The sequence below is a fragment of the Lithobates pipiens genome, unplaced genomic scaffold (assembly GCF_037356315.1).
Source record: "Lithobates pipiens isolate NorthernLeopardFrog02 unplaced genomic scaffold, aLitPip1_a1.2 Scaffold_8, whole genome shotgun sequence".
NCBI lineage: Eukaryota > Metazoa > Chordata > Amphibia > Anura > Ranidae > Lithobates > Lithobates pipiens.
This window is the reverse complement of record NW_027507903.1, coordinates 498938424-498956231: the sequence shown is the minus strand read 5'-3', so window position 1 is coordinate 498956231 and position 17808 is coordinate 498938424. Positions and strand designations below refer to the sequence as shown.

General features: G+C 43.9%; 1 protein-coding gene across 8 annotated transcripts in view; it reads left to right on the top strand.

Moving 5' to 3' along the window:
• Positions 1 to 17808, top strand: part of CNOT4 (CCR4-NOT transcription complex subunit 4) — a 179390-nt gene that overhangs the window by 131122 nt on the left and 30460 nt on the right. For all 8 annotated transcript variants that reach the window (XM_077469200.1, XM_077469198.1, XM_077469199.1 and 5 more), the window contains 2 exons: positions 3818 to 4067; positions 5387 to 5878. In XM_077469200.1, the coding sequence (XP_077325326.1) occupies positions 3818 to 4067; positions 5387 to 5878 (742 nt within the window). The remainder of the gene's footprint in view (positions 1 to 3817; positions 4068 to 5386; positions 5879 to 17808) is intronic.

The window sequence follows — 17808 nt, the reverse complement described above, 5'->3', positions numbered from 1 at the left end:
AGAGCAGTGGCTCTTTCAGGGCATTTTGCTATTTGTAGCGCCTGCTGCAATGCCCCAGTGTGAAAGGGCTCTGTGCAGATGTTCTCTATATTACCTGCCCCAGGGTTAGTATTACATCGCCTCACTTCAGTGTTGACACAGCTCGGCTATCGCAGCCTCTCTCTGTGTATTCCCTGGAGGCTGCAGTGGGTGGGGCTGAGAATAGCAGGGGGGAACTGACGTCAGCTAGGAGGAGAGGCGCGGAAGTGTCTGTTCACATAACCAACAAAGTGAAATATACAAACGTATACCGTGCTGTCCAAAAGTGCAAAGATAGCAGCCAGCACAGCAGTGATTCAAAATGCAGAGATAAATATTTAAAAGTTAAGTGCAGCGCTCAAATATGAGTAGAATTCTTTTGAATAAAATGTACAAAAATAAATGCCCGTAAGTGAAAATATGGGGACCAATGTAGGTCCTAAGTGATCAACCAAAAAGTAGTCCAGTGAAATGAAAAAAAAAACAATACATCAGACTAAGTGTCACATAATTCGTGAACGTTGATAGAAGATCCACCAAAGTCACAAATCGCTTACCGGAACGATTGAACTTGGATAGGTGTATACATAATGAGTCAATCGGGCTTTTGTGAGGTACCAGGGATGGTTCAGGCTCACAGCAAAGGCTCAATCTCCAGGGGGTGTTCAGACCAGTGGATATCAGCAGATAGGGCAGACAGCCCAACCATTAGATATGGAAAGAAAAAGGAGGGCACATAGCGTAATTCCGTATGGAATTAATTAAATGTAATCAGAAAATATAAAGGTTACACTCACATTTCCAAAGATAAAAACAGCGCTTGAAAGGCAGAAACAGCGGAATTAGCTAGACTCCCCGGCGCGTTTTGTCTCAACAGGCCTCATCTGGGGTGGTACAGGAGGTTACACAAGGTGCTGCCACCTTGTACACAGGAAGATGCTCAGGATTCTAACGGTCTGGCAGGGAGGAAGGTGCGGAACAACTAAATAGATAATGAAAATCGCTGACTATGATTTTCATTATCAATTTTTCTCAAAAATATTAATCGTTTCAGCCCTATATCACTGTATATCAATAAAGTCAATGAACCAGTCTATAATAAAAGTTTACTGTTCCATATTCATATTTCCATAAAAGTGACTTGTGGTAGTTTCCAAGTATTGCAAGTTAATGTCCTCTTCTGTGCTTTAAATAAAGTGACTTCTTATGCTTCCTCACAAGTATACACACTCACCAGAAGTCCCCACCCCTGCAGCAGTCAAGAGCGTGTAGTAAACTGTATCTCCAATCCGGGTACTCTCCTTCTCTGGAACAGAATGTATGTATGTATGTAAAACGACATCCACATTTAAAAATCCATAGCGTAAATCCAGTAAAAAGTATTTGTTTATCGTGAAGAAAAAAAGGACTTTTCCTTAAAAAAAAACGGGGCTAACAGACTGCCCCACTGACAAAAATGGCTGAAAGCAACCGGTTTCTGGGTCTGGATGGTGTGCATTCCACAGACCAACACGATGAAACCGAAGGTTGCTGGAAATTACATTGACATCGATGTGTACCAAGTCCCACCTTACGTATTTCGTCACTAGACATATGAGGCATCGTCTCGGTCGAAGTCTAGTGCCGGAACGTGTAAGGGCTTGGTACATGTCAACGTCATTTCCAGCAAATTCCGATTTCATTGTGTTGGTCTGTGGAACGGACTCCGCCCAGGAACCAGTTGCTTTCAGCCATTCTTGTCAGTGGGGCAGTCTGTTAGCCCCGTTTTTTAACAAAAAGTCCTTTTTAATTTGTGATGAATACTTTTTACCAGATTTATACTATGGATGCCCATTTTTGATTACATGTGGATGCAGTTTTACATACATTCTGTTCCAGAGTAGGAGAGCTTATCGTTCCCTGGAGACACCCGGCTTGGAGATACAGTTTACTAAACGCTCTTTACCCCTGCCAGGGGTGAATGCTTCTGGTGCGTGCATATACTTGAGGGGGGAGCACATGAAGTCACCTTATTTTGATGCACAAGAAGTCACTTTATTTGATGCACAGAAGAGGACTTTAATGCTGGCCATACACAGTTCGAATTTCTAAAGAATTTTCTTTCAAAAATCGTATCTAAGAATTTTCGTATGAGTTTCACACCATTGGTGTGCTGCAGCAACGCCGGATTTTCATGCGGCAATCAAATTTGAGGAATCGGGCGGTTAGAATTTTTGGGCAAAAACAAACAATTTTCTAATCAATGATGGGAGAATCATGCAAAAAATGTAATAAGAAAAAAAAAGCGCATGTGCAAGAAAAGAAAATTTACGGAGAGAAAAGATTCCCAGCCATGAAAATTATTTTCTGTAGCAACATGAGGTGAAATTGAAGGCTTGGTCGGCCGAATTTCTAAAATCAATGGTGACATTATCGGATTACAGAAAAAAATTTATAATTTTGAAAAGAAAATTCGACCATGTATGGTCAGCTTTAATTGCAATACTTGGAAATTTGCACAATACACTTTTATGGAAATATGAATATGGGACACTGAACTTTATTTTTGTATTTTAGACTGGTTCATGGACTTTGACATACAGTGATATACATTTATATTTTCTTTAGTTTGTATTACTCACAGATTTTTATTTATTTCTTATGATTTATTATCACACTTGTCACTTTATCCTGCAAATAGGCATTCACGTAATATCAATTATTAGCACTGGCCATTGCTAACTTTATGATGATGCATTATATTTGATGTGGTGAGAGAGTGTTTGTTCACTTATCATATTGCTCAGGGAATTGCACCTTATATTTGTTATGAATTGGATAACACAATTATTAACACATCTAAGGTTTACAGTTTGAGGCCTCATGCACACTGGACGTTAAAATAATGTTATAAAAACGTCAGTAGCTTTGCAGTGAGTTTTTAAACTTTTTTCAAAGTTTTTGCAATAGCGTTTTTTTTTTTTTTTTTGCTTTACAATGGATCAAAAATGTTAAATGCTGGCGAGTGCCGTTTTTGAACGTCGATTATCGGCGTTGGAGCGTTTTTTACAGCCGAAAAACATTTCTCAGAACCCATTAGTTTTGGGGTTCTTTTACTGCTTAAAAACATTACTGCCCAAAACTGCTAACAGCCTATGTGTGCATGGACACACAGGATAACATGATGAAGAGTTTGACTGTAGAAAAACACGTCTACTGCCAAAAACAGCTGCTGTGAAAACGTCCAGTGTGCATGAGGCCTTATAGTGAATCAAGATTTATTCATTCTTATACCCTCATCATGTTTGATGGATATTCAATTATATGCATTATTAACAGCGCCAACATCCCTGTTTTTTATTATACAATCTGTCTGAACATGTTACACCTGTATTTAGGGTGTATCATGTTTAGCAACCTCCCTCTACACCCTTGATGCACCCCCACTACAAGTGTACTTATTAGCGCACTCTGTCCATTCACACTTCCTCCAGCTTACCTGTTGACAAGCCTGTACAGAGGTAGAGGTAGAGTAGGTAGAGTGCAGGAGCCTGAAATTGCACCTGCTGATCATGGGTGTGATACTTTGCAGGCTTCTGTGTAAAAAAAAAAAAAAAAAAAATGCATGTTATTAACCTGCAAAAAAAATGTGTATTTATTGGTTTGTGAAATGTGAACTTGGACTTTAAAATGACCACTTCATACAAATCAGGTCTTCAAGTGGAAACCCACTCTTTATATGTAACCTCTGCAGTTATTTGAATAAGATTCAATTGGTTGTTTTTGTGTATTTTATTTTATTTTTTTCCCCCCTCCTTAGATATTAACAAGTGACACCCCATCACCTCCGCCAGGCTTATCCAAACCCAACACAGCCATCCCGACCAGTTCAGCAAATCACAGCGCGCGGTCTCCCTTCGAAGATGCCATGGCAGAATCACAGTCTCTGTTCTCGGACAACTTCCGACACCCAAATCCTATCCCCAGTGGACTCCCTCCATTCCCCAGTTCCCCACAGACATCAAGTGAATGGCCCACAGCTCCAGAGCCACAAAGCCTCTTCACATCAGGTGCCTAATGTTTCTTATAATGGAAGAAATTATTATAAGTCGCTTTTTTGATTTTGTGTTTTTTGGTTTTCTTTAAATAAACATTATTTACTTACCTGCTCTGTGCAATGGAATTGCACATAGCTGCACCGAGCTTCCTCTTCTCGGATCCCCCACTGGCGCTCCTGACCCCCGCTCCTTTCAGTATACTCTCATAGCAAGCCATGTCCATAGACAAAGACAACACTGCTTGGCCCTGCTCCCTCATCACATGATTTGACTGACAGTAGTGTGAGCCAATGGCTCCCATGACCTCAGTAAAGCCTGTGAGAGCAAGCAGAGTAGACAGTCACTACAAAGGAGCACAGCGCTGGATCAAGTGAGGACTTGGGGAGGCAGGGGGGTGGTGAGGACTGAGGCGGCAATACCACTGCCTAAACATTTTTCTTATACTAATGCAAGGAAACATTAAGCTAAAATATGTTTAGGGTTTAAAAAACACTCAAGGTTTAGTTGTTGCAGCAACCAGTCAAATCTTTCAGCCTGCTTAGAAATTGAAATGTAGTGATCTGGTTAAATGCTATTAACAGACACACGTGTTTTTTTCATGAATAAGGTCTTATATATATATATGTTTTTAGATCTCACTTTGAGGCTCTCGCATAGCAGGAAGTGCATATAGTTTTCAATAGGAATTCCATAAAAAAAAATGTGGATCTCTTATACAGTACAGGATTTGTATTCCGACAAGTTTTGTTGGTAATGTTCCTAGGAGAAGGTTCATATAACACTACACTGTCTGGAAGATTTCCAGGTCAGTAACCATCAGTGTCTACCTTTGGGACCATACTGTGTGTGGTCGGCCTGTGATATTTTCTTTGGGCATTCCATCATGCATTAGGCCTTCACCTTGGCATGTTGCCACAAGTGTAGTTCTTGGGGGTTATGACCACTGTGGAGGGTAATACTTGGATCCTTAGAGGGCGCCACAACATAAACAAGCTAATGCAGGGTTTCCCTTTACTATAGATCAATTCCTAAGCATACCAAAATTGTAGTGCCTAGCACACAGACGATTGCCCTGGTTTGGCGTTTAATCCTTTTCTGGGTTTTCCTGCACTACCATTTTACTCCCACTCCACCAAAATGAAGGTGTTATTTATTAAGGTTCAATTTATAGTGAGCTTCACTAGAGGAGGGCTATATAGAAGTGATTGCGTGTGTTTTTTTTTTTTTCGTTTTTTTTTTTTTTTTTTTCGTTTTTTTTTTTAACGTGCTATTGAATGATTTGGTGAAACATAAGTAGACTTGTTGCTGATGTTGTCCTTTTGTTTATGCAGAAACAATCCCGGTCTCCTCATCTACGGACTGGCAAGCAGCATTTGGCTTTGGCTCTTCTAAACAGCAAGAGGACGACTTGGGCTTTGATCCCTTTGATATCACCCGCAAAGCCTTAGCAGACTTGATAGAGAAGGAACTGTCTGTTCAAGACCAGCCAGCACTGTCCCCCACCTCTATTCATAACCCCTCTCCTCACACTACTGCCAAAGGGCCAGGATCTGGTTTCCTTCACCCCACCACAGTCACCAATGCCAACTCTGTCTCTAGCACCTTTCCTGTTTTACCACAGCGGTTCCCACCCTTTCAACACAGAGCAGTTTATAACTCGTACAGTTTCCCGGGCCAGGCAACACGGTATCCGTGGATGGCCTTTCCTCGCAATAACATCATGCACTTGAACCACACGGCAAACCCAACCTCAAACAGTAATTTCATGGACTTGAGCCACGCTCCTCAACACAACACAGGTCTGGGAGGGATTCCTATTTCAGGTATGTTTTTAAACTTCCTTTCACGTCAAAGAGGTTAGAGAACCTCTTTTCCCGGTCAGTGAAAGTCTTATAGGGCGGGCTACATTCCTCAAAGTGGTCCATACTGCTGGGCAAAAGCCAAAGGAGTTATTTCTTGTATTGGATTAAGGGGTTTCTTCCTTTGCTGAATTTCACATGGTCATTTATTGTATGTTAGCTCATAGAAGACAGCTTTCTAAAGCACATTTTTTGGCCTCTTCCAAACTTCAGCTAAGGCCCTCTTCTGTTTCAGTATGACTGTGCCTCTGTGCATAAAGACGTGGTTTGCCAAGTTTGGTTTAGGCTCCAAGTACGCTGGGCATATAGCCCCATTACGTGGGACTCTGATCAGCTTCAGGCAGAGGGCATAGAGACCCATCTCTGCTGTTGGCAGCCTGGCAACTTCTGAGAGGCTGGCAGCTGCTCAGGGCTGGACAGTGCACCTAATTGTATTTGTTTAGGGCAGTTTTCGCCCAGGGACAAATTGGCAGACAATGGACTTCTTGCATGCCTGGCATTTGTCCCTGGGCGCATACTGCCCTAAATGTTTGTTTATGCCTCTAGGTGCACTGTTCAGCCACAACAGCTGTCAGCCTCTCATAGATTTTCACAGGCTGCTTGCAGCAGGAGCTGGATGGTACACCTGTGCACTCCACCTGTAAGCTACACCAGAGACCCATGCTTCATGTCTACACAGCCAGTGTGCAACAAGACCTTAAAGGAAGTTTACTGACCTGCATGAAGCTCAGACCTCAACCCTACTTGAACACCTTTTTAAGATGAATTGGGGCTTTCTCATCCTGACCTCAGAAATGCTATTTTGGCTGAATTTGGACATATTTCTACAGAAATACTCAAATCTTTTGCAAAACTATTCCAAAAAAAGTGAATGCTGTTTATAGCCACACAGGGTAAACTCTTTATTAAACCCTTAGTCTTGGCCTGGGGTGTCCAACAAGCTCATAAAGATGTGATGGTCAGGTGTTATGGCTATATAGGGTATTTAAAACCTGGTTTTAAAGATTGCAAAGTGGCCAGCATGAGAGTTGGTAATTTCTTAGTACAGGAAGGAGCTAAAATGTTCTAAAAAAAAAGTTAACCCGTCATAAGTGAAATATAGGTCTGCCACTGCTATCTGTCTGTTTTGCTCACCACCTGCCTTCATTACCTTTTGCGTCACTGACTTGTAAAATATATGTAGATCCTAAATCTCTTAAAAGTTGGCATTATCTACACTAGTTCAGTGACTCTAAGCATTAAAGCAAGAGTGTTAAAGGCCAAGTTTCCCTAAATTTTACATTTTTTTTTTTTTTTTTCTTTCTTCTGAATTACTACTTCCCAATGTACCACTGTTGCAAAAAAGAAAAAGCCTTTTCTATATTCTAGGGTAGGCCTTACCTCAGCCTCCAGTTTCTTGTGTAGAAAAATTCCCTCATGACTTTCTGCTATCCGTCCTTTGGGACATGAAAACTGTTAGACTAAGGAAGTACTTCATGAGCTGACCTCATTAATGCACACCCTGCACCTGTCCTGCCCCTCCAGGAGATTGCTTCCACCCACCTCTGTAGTTGCATGCAGTCTTGGTCAGTGTGCACTTTTCTTGGTCAGTGTGCACTTTTCTCCCTTAATACATACCCAGTGTTTTCCGCTGCTGATTGTTTTGTAACTTCTTGTATAGATTGTTCATTTGGCAAAGTGTGCAGAAGTTGAACAATCAGATGCAGAGTAGAGCTGTAGTTTTGATAACAGGACAAGTGTGTCCCTGTAAGTCTGTAGCGCTCGCCATACACTATACAATCTGATTGTACAATTGTAGTGCAAGGGTCTGCTTGATTGGTTATAGAGCTATTACATAGGTGTGCCTTCCTATTATATAGTTTTGGTAAGTTCAAGTCAGGTCATACATTATACAATTTTTTTTTTTCCATTCAACCAGCGGCTAGAACTAAACAAATGTGCAAAATCGCTCCCATTGAGCTATTGTGTTCTGCCAGCAATGAGCCTTCCCCAGCTATGCCTGGTGGCCCTTATTCTGGAAAAACCCACATGCTAGTTGTGCACAAGTTGACTTGTGTACGATCAGCTAGCCCATACATGGATCGAAATTCAGCCAAAACCTGCTGAAGTAATACTTGAATTAAGACAAAGAACATTGTGCCAAACGGTAATTTCTTTTGTGAATGAATAAAACAAAAAAAAGCTACTCCTCTGAAAGTGTAGAATAACTGAGAAAAAATTAGGGGGTGCTATTGATACTAATGTGTTACCAACTAAGAGAGTATCTACGGTATGTTACAAAAATAAGACTCTTACATCAAATACATTGAAGTGAAGAGTGCTAAATCATCAATCATATGTGAATTGTAAACCAGGTTAAAATTAAAAGTCCTTTAAACAGTCCATATAATCTTCAGTGATGTGTCTTCAGTATGACAGATTGCGAAAAAAAAACATCACCACCTTGCAAACACACACCCAATGTGCTCAATAAGCTTTCCTACTTGCCAGACAGTCATGGCCTCATTGCCTAAAAAGAAGGTCCAATTGTGCTTAAATAGTAAGGTCTTGGAGCTTGCTTAAATGTTCTTAGGGCTATATCAGGAGACTTGTCTTTCTGTTCTCCTAATATTTTTTATTTAAAATCTTAAAATGAAAAACAAAATGCCTGCTTACATATATGGGTGCCTTTCCCCTTCACTGAGGTTAGCCCGCATACATGCTGGAAGGAAACGGCACAAACTCGAGGGTCGGCATGCGTTCCACTGCCGGGTTGAGACAAACTGTAAGCCAGGTACCCGGAAGTACCGGAAAGCACCTTGAGGTACATTTGTTTTACGTTATCCGGAAGCATTAACGTCGCATCGCTTCCGGTTTGTCTCAAGGTGGCAGTGAAACACACGCCGACCCTCAGGCATGAGTTGGGCGGTGAAGGTTTCTTCCAGTGTGTATGCGGGCTATCCTCCATGCCAGGAAATGGCACCCATATATGTAAGCAGGCATTTTGTTATTTAATTTTAAGCTTTTAAATAAACCATATTGGTTCCCTCCCTCTCATTTTAATAGGCTACCAGGGTGGAGAGGTGCATTGAAAGTCTCCTGATATATCCCTAAGAACATATAAGCAAGCTCCAAGACCTTCCTAATTTAAGCTCAATTTGACCTTCTTTTTAAGTAAAGAGGTCATGGCTGGCCGCTGAGTAGGACGTCTTAGTGAGCACATTGGATATGTGTTTGGATACATTGTATTTGTATGAGATTGCAACAGTCTTTTATTTTTGTAAGATACTGTAGATAATCTATCTAATTTGGTAACACATTATTGTCACTAGTGCCCCCTCAACTTTTTTTTTTTTTTCATTTTAAGTTCAATGCTTGTATGGCTGACTTAACCACTTCCGGACCAGCTCACGACCATACACATCGGTACTTTGAAGGAGGATATCATTGTTGCAGATTTGCCGCAAGATGATTTTTATCGGCGGCGGGAGAGGGGCCACACGCCACGATCAAGTGCCTTCCGCCATGATCCGGATCGGCAGCGGCGGAGGCAAGCGTGTCTGTCCCCTGCCTGGGTATGGACATGAGTGAAGGGAAGATGGCCTCACCCGTCTCCATATCACTACAGGGCAGAAGCAATATCAACACATCACTTCCGCCCATTGCTCTTAAAGGGCCTTTTTCTTTTCTTCTTTTTCTTTTTTTAATGATCATTTTTATGTGTTTTTTTTTTATTTTTTTTATTGCATTTTAATGTAAATATGAGATCTGAGGTGTTTTCGACCCCAGATCTCATATTTAAGAGGTCCTGTCATGCTTTTTTTTCTATTACAAGGGATGTTTACATTCCTTGTAATAAAAATAAGTGACCCAATTTTATTATTTTAAAACCGTGTAAAAAAAAAAAAGTAAAATAAAGATTTTTTTTTTTTAAACGCGCCCCATCCCAATGCGCTCACGTGCAGAAGCACCTGCTTATGAAAACAGTGAGGCATAGCCGCGATCGGTAGAGCGAGAGCAGTAATTTTAGCCCTAGACCTCCTCTTGATCTTAAAACCTGCAACCTGTAGAATTTTGTAAACGTCGCCTATGGAGATTTTTAAGGGTAAAAGTTTGTCACCATTCCATGACAGGCGCAATTTTGAAGCGTGAAATGTTGGGTATCAATTTACTCGATGTAACATTATCTTTCACAATATAAAAAAAAAAATTGGGCTAACTTTACTGTTGTCTTATTTTTTAATTCAAAAAAGTGTATTTTTTCCAAAAAAAAGTGCGCTTGTAAGACTGCTGCGCAAATACGGTGTGGCAGAATGTACAGCAACGACCGCCATTTTATTCTCTAGGGTGTTAGGGGGAAAAAATGTTTAATGTTTGGAGGTTCTAAGTAATTTTCTGGCAAAAAAGAAATGTTTTTAATGTGTAAACAACAAATTTCAGAGGCTCGGTCCTTAAGTGGTTAAAGAGGAAGTAAACCCTGATGAGTTTACTTCCTCTTTCATTCCCTGCAAAGGTAAAGCATAATGGACTACTATGCATAGTAGTCCATTATGTGTCACTTACCTGACACAGGAGCCAGCGAAGTCACCGCTGTCCCCTGTAGTCCGGCGCATCCATCTTCTCGGTGGGTCTCGCTGCTCCGCCGCTGTCATTCGGCGAAGCCGCGATGACGTCACTCGCAGCATATCACCGCTGACCGCGGTGCGCCGTAGACAGCGGTGCCTGTCTTTCGGCAAATATCTCCTAAACCGTGTAGGTAAGCCTTAATCTAGGCTTACATGTAGGTCAAAGTTGATTGTAAGGGTTTACAACCACTTTAAAGGTGTTTGTACAGAAATTGTGCAATCAGAATGTATAGTATAGGTCCATCTTTATACACCTAAAATTAGCTTGTTGTAGTTTATGTACCTTTAATTGTTAATGTCACCCCAAATGTAGAAGCGGACACAGATTTTGCTGTGTGAAAAAATGTGTGACAAACGCAGCAAAGCGCGCAGTAAAAGAAAAAAAGTGCAAACCGCAACACTCCAAAATGTCCCACAAGCTACTTGTCCACGTGTAGGACAGCCCATTGAAATCCAGTACAGTGTATGGCCTTAAAGGAGGAAGTAGAATAGTGGTTGGAAATAAGAGGCGGTATATTAATGAGGGAGATTCGGTCCAGAGAAGTAAAACATGCCCTATTCCTTGATGCAGTAAGACAGTGCATGGTGGGTATGAAGTTTCCTGGATGGTCACCTGATGCTACAGGAAGTTAGTTTTCAGAATACATTTTTTTATTTTATTTTTTTTAATTTTTTTTTTTAACAGACAAGTGCAGCTTCAAAGCTTGCATGGACTAGGTGAGTGACAGATGGGCACCTTGGGAAGGCTTGGGCAGAAAAGACTTCTGTTATTATGATAAGTGAAATTCTGCCTGAAAAGGTAAAATTGGCCTTTATAGTGGAAGTAAACTCCCCTATCGTTTTCAGCCAAGGAAGCTGCCATCTTTGTCTCTGTTTAATCTTCAACTGCTATGGTGCTGCACATGTGATTCGTTATGACACCAGCCATTAGATGGTTTGATAGTTTGGCTGAGAGCACAGCCAATGTGCAGTTAGCATTCCCGGCATGCCTTTTTTTTTTTTTTTTTTTTTAACTGTTTAAATCGATGGGTTTACTTCCACTCTAAACATGGCAGCCAGTTGGCTAATACGTATAGAGAACTGGTGTGCAATGATGGCCTTCACATTTCTCACATGACATGGTTCTCTAAAGCCCAATTGAAGGTCTCGCAACACTAAATGCAGCTGACTGGGTCTCCACTGGTCTGGCACACACCAGCACAGTTCTCCCGTCAACTCTGTCACTCAGGGAACATGAGTACTGGTGTTGGCCACATAGTCATTAACAGATGCAACAGGTTATTGTGCACCAGTGTTCAGACTATGGACATATTCTTAACGAGCAGTAAAGCAGCTTATGAAGCAAGTCTTTCTTAAAGATCAAAGCGAAGACTGAAGTTGTTTTCAGTCAGTTTCTAACAGCTTAGAAACACCTGCTGTGTATTTACATGAATTGGGACTTATTTTAACCACTTGGCACTGGCCTTGCTCATATATGCGGCTTTTCGGCGGTGGGGCCTTCATGTTAAGCAGCTGCATATATGCGCCCCTTTGTTTACAATTTCCCGCGCTGAGAGTGAGCTCCTAGCGTGTTTGCCTGTGGGGATCGGTAAGTTCTTGATACATACTTGTTATCAGGGGGTTTTCCATCCTGTGACCGCCAATTACAGCAGTCACATGACCCCAATGCTGCCTCCACCTCCTGGTTTTTAGAACTCTTAAAGGGCCCGGGAGGTGGTCGGCAGGAAGGGGTTAAAGTCCTACTGCTTGTTGAAAACAAATGTAAATACTTTAATGTGTATATTCTGGTAGCAGGTTTACGCCAATATTGCTACATGGACTGACAGTCACCTCATTAGATTAGAACATCACAGTAGACTTTTAGAAGATTTTAGTAGCTTGCTGAAACTCCTAGTGATTCATCTCTAGGAGCAGCATGTAATTGCTAGTTAAATGGTAATAATGACTCCCCATGGAGAAATCTTCTTAAGCAACATCTGGTAGCGATCAGTTGGATGATCGGAGCATTGTTTGCAATCATTTGAGTTGTTGATTTGTGCGGTACCTGTGTATCTTAAAGTGCAAGTTAAGTCAAACATGAATTATACTTATACTTCTACCCCAATTCTAAGCCTATTCTATCCACCTGGTGCAAGGAAAGATTCTTACCTATTCTGAGGGCACTCCAGTCTAGTCCCAGCGCCGGCTTTAATGTACAGGAGGGATAGGGGACATCGAATTCCCCAGGATAATGTCATTGCCCAGGCTCTGCAGCTGTTGGCAATCTCCCTTCTTCACTGAAGGAGGCACTAGGGCCTGATCATGTGACCAGAGAACACCTCGGCATAGGTAAGCATACAGACCTCTCCTTTTTTTACAGGGTCGATAGAATATGCTTACAATGGGGGTGGAAGGAGATTCACGTATAGTTGGTATTTGACTGAACTTCCTCTTTAACATTAAAAAAGCTAAAGTTTTCCGTCCCCCTCTTTTAACCACCAGTGTTTTAAACCCTTTTGGACTTTCGGATGAAATCGGCAAAGTACTTTCCAGGTACATAAAAAGAAAAGGTGTGCAGAGTCTTAGGTTTGTTTGTTTAAAATATACATTTAATTTTAAGCCAAGTGGGTTGGTTGTGCCATGGCTGGTTCACCTCTGTTCAGAGGCACACAACGCTAGAGATACTTTTCACCTACAGTCTGTGGGAAATTTTAATGAAGGAATTAAATTTTAATATGAAGTCAAAACTCCAGTGGTGAATCACTCAGTTTAAGCACATGCACCTATAAAATTCACCTGTAGTGAATGTTTCGTGTATGCCAGTTTCATTACTTTATAAATGGGCTTCAAGTATATGTAAAAGGTTAAACTTTATTCTGCTTTCTTTTCATACATCAGGGGTCACAGAGCAATAGTAGTTACTATGTGGGTTAATAGGCCACCTTTATTTGATGGACATTGGCACGCCCTAAGACCAGAAGTGCACTCCCTATATAACCCCTCCCGCTACTAGGGGTACCTCCGTTTTTTCGCCAGTGTCTAAGGTGTTGGTCACAAGTAAAAATATGCTGTGCTGAACTCCACTGGAACAATCCTTGCTGGGGCCAGCCATGCTGACCGGATCCGTTCAGAGTGTCCTTTTTTTGGGCCTAATGGAATGGTACCCGGGCCTCGTATCCGAAGAAACAAGGTTTGGCCTGCGAATGCTTCTCTTTTTAGAGAGTTGGACCCAGTACTTTTTGGTAGTAAGGCCATAAAGTTTTACTGGCAGGGTGCTGTTGCAGGTCTAGGATTGTGGGTTACCTCTAGGTTTCCCTGCTTCTGAAGGTTACGGAGCCCACCGTGAAAGGGTGAAGATTGGGTTTACCTCAGAAAACCCTGCAGCGGGAAGGTAAATGGCGTTTTCTAAGAAATATCTTTGACTTTTCTTATGAATGTCTCCTTTAAGTAAATGTTGTAATGCCTATTTGTCACCACTGGGGGCTGTATTGTGCACTCACTGCCTCATGCTGCAAACAGCGCTGTGTCAGGAGCGGATCACCTCCTTCTCCGGCCAAAGCAGCAGCTGCTCCTGTAAGGAAGAGGCTGGGCCGGACTGGCCTACCGGGATATCCGGAAATTTCCCGGTAGGCTGACTGCCCTGAGGCTGCTTTGAGCTGTGGCTGCTATGCAGCGCTCCACTCCCTCCCTCTCTACTCCTCCGTATAACGGAGCTCTGTCTGTGTTCGGCGGCCGCACTATTACAAGGTCCCGCCCCCTTAGACCGACTCGTTTGATAGTACATTGAAGGTTCCACCTGTCACATGAGCCAGGGTAGGACCTTGTAACAGCGCAGCCGCTGTGTCTGTGACAGTGTTACAATGGTTAACCCACATAATTGCACAGTAAGGCTGAATGCACGGGCACAGTGAGAATGCATTGGTGGGCACAGTGAGGCTGAATTCACGGGCACAGGCTGGATTGGTGGGCACAGCGAGACTGAATTCATGGGCACAGCATGGCTGAATTCACAGGCACAGGCAGCAATGGTGGGTACAGCGAGGCTGAATGCACAGGCTGCAATGATGGGCACAGCGAGGCTGAAATCACGGCCGAGTCTACAATGGTGAGCACAGCGAGGCTGAGTTCACGGGCACAGGCTGCAGTGGTGGGCACAGTGAGGCTGAATTCACGAGCACAGGCTGCAATGGTGGGCACAGCGAGGCTGAATTAACAGGCTGCATTGGTGGACACAGCGAGGCTGAATTCACGGGCACAGGTTGCAATGGTGGGCACAGAGGGGCTGCAATGGTGGGCACATCGGGGCTCCAATGGTGGGCACATCGAGGCTGCATTCACGGGCACAGCGAGGCTGCATTCACGGGCACAGCGAGGCTGCATTGGTGGGCACAGCGAGGCTGCATTGGTGGGCACAGCGAGGCTGCATTGGTGGGCACAGCGAGGCTGCATTGGTGGGCACAGCGAGGCTGCATTGGTGGGCACAGCGAGGCTGCATTGGTGGGCACAGCGAGGCTGCATTGGTGGGCACAGCGAGGCTGCAATGGTGGGCACAGCGAGGCTGAATTGACAGGCTGCAATGGTGGACACAGCGAGGCTGAATTGACAGGATGCATTGGTGGACACAGCGAGGTTGAATTCACGGGCACAGGTTGCAATGGTGGGCACAGCGAGGCTGCAATGGTGGGCACAGTGAAGCTGAATTCACGGGCATAGTGAGGCTGCAATGGTGGGCACAGTGTTGTTGAATTCACGGGCACAGTGAGGATGCAATGGTGGGCACAGTTAGGCTGCTTTCACGGGCACAGTGAGTCTGCCTTGATGAGCACTGTGAGGATGAAATGGTGGGCATAGTGAGGCTGCATTCATGGGTACAGGCTGCAATTGTGGGCACAGTGAGGATTCATTCATGGGCACAGTGAGGATGTAATGGTGGGCACAGTGAGGCTGAATTCACGGGCACAGGCTGCAATGGTGGGCACAGCGAAGCTGAATTCACGGGCACAGGCTTAATTCACGGGCACAGCGGGGCTGCATTCACGGGCACAGTGAGGATGCAATGGTGGGCACAGGGAAGCTGAATTCACGGGCATAGTGAGGCTGCAAATGTGGACACAGTGATGTTGAATTCATGGGCACAGTGAGGATGCAATGGTGGGAACAGTTAGGCCGAATTCACGGAATAGGCTGCAATGGTGGGCACAGTGAGGCTGTAAAGGTGGGCACAGTTAGGCTGCAATGGTGGGCACAGTGAAGCTGAATTCACGGGCACAGTGAGGCTGCAATGGTGGGCACAGGCTGCATTCACGTCCACAGTGAGTCTGCCTTTACGAGCAGTGAGGCTGCAATGGTGGGCATAGTGAGGCTGCAATGGTGGGCACAGTGAGGCTGCAATGGTGGGCACAGTGAGGCTGCAATGGTGGGCACAGTCAGGCTGTAATGGTGGGCACAGTGAGGCTGAATTCATTGGCACAGGCTGCATTTGATGGGCACAGTGAGGCTGCATTTGATGGGCACAGTGAGGCTGCATTTGATAGGCACAGTGAGGCTGCATTTGATGGGCACAGTGAGGCTGAAATGGTGGGCACAGGCTGCATTCATGGGCACAGTGAGGCTGAATTCACGGGCATAGCGAGGCTGCAATGGTGGGCACAGTTAGGCTTCATTCATGGGCACAGTGAGGCTGCAATGGTGGGCACAGTGATGCTGAATTCATGGGCACAGTGAGGATGCAATGGTGGGCACAGTTAGGCTGCATTCATGGGCACAGTGAGTCTGCCTTTACGAGCACAGTGAGGATGCAATGGTGTGCATAGTGAGGCTTCATTCATGGGCACAGGCTGCAATGGTGGGCACAGTGAGGATGTAATTGTGGGCACAGTGAGGCTAAATTCATTGGCACAAGCTGAATGGTGGGCACAGTGAGGCTGCATTTGATGGGCACAGTGCTACTGTATTTGATGGGCACAGTGAGGCCGCATTGATCTCCGATATCATGTCTGCATTCTTACCATATTTGTTATGATGTCCCCAATCTCTAACCATCTCTTGTATCATATCTGCAGTCTCTGAGGGAGTCTGGAGAGGAGTCAAGAATGGGAGCACCGCCGGGATGGGGGTCATGGGAGATGTCAGACATGTGTGGACTGTGGTGAGGGGACTATAGGATAAAACTGGAGCCAACTGACTGAGCCCTGCATTGTGCACCTGAGCGGAGGTCAGGGACAGCGCCGCCAGGCCAGTCTGGGGGGGGGGGGGTCACTGATGCAAGGGGGACGTGAATACGATAATTTAAGGGGGCACTGATCCCCCTTATACCAGTAAACCCCCACCCCCCCTTATCTTAGTGTATTCCTTCTGCGGAAGGTGGTCTTTGGTCAACAGAGTCCCCACCCCCCACGTTTTGAGTTCCTGATGCCCCCCTTGATGATTGACCACTTTTAACTGGAATTTGCTTTTGCATATATATATATATATATATATATATATATATATATATATATATATATATATATATATATATATATATATATATATATATTATAAAGCCCTATGTGCTTTCATATCTGTCTTATATATAATACACTCTTAAAATGTGCTTTAACCACTTGCTTACTGGGCACTTAAACCCCCCTCAGTCCCAGACCAATTTTCAGCTTTCAGCGCTGATGCACTTTGAGTGACAATTACGCGGTCATACAACACTGTACCCAAATGAAATTTTTATCATTTTTTTCCCACAAATAGAGCTTTCTTTTGGTGGTATTTAGTTACAGCTCGGAGTTTTATTTTTTGCTAAACAAACAAAAAAAGATGCAAAAAAAAAAAATAATGTTTTAATAGTTTGTTATAAAATTTTGCAAACGGGTCATTTTTCTCCTTCATTGAAGTGCGCTGATTAGGCGGCACTGATGGCTGCATTGGTGGGCACTGATGGCTGCATTGGTGGGCACTGATGGCTGCATTGGTGGGCACTGATGGCTGCATTGGTGGGCACTGATGGGCTGCATTGGTGGGCACTGATGGGCTGCATTGGTGGGCACTGATGGGCTGCATTGGTGGGCACTGATGGGCTGCATTGGTGGGCACTGATGGGCTGCATTGGTGGGCACTGATAGGCTGCACTGGTGGGAACTGATAGGCATAGTTAAGGCGGCACTAATAGGCACAGATAAGGCGGCACCGATGGGCACAGATAAGGCGGCACTGATGGGCACAGATAAGATGGCATGGATGGGTGGCACGGATGGGCACTGATAGGTACCACTGATAGATGGGACTGATGGGCACTGATAGGTGGCACTGATAGGTGGC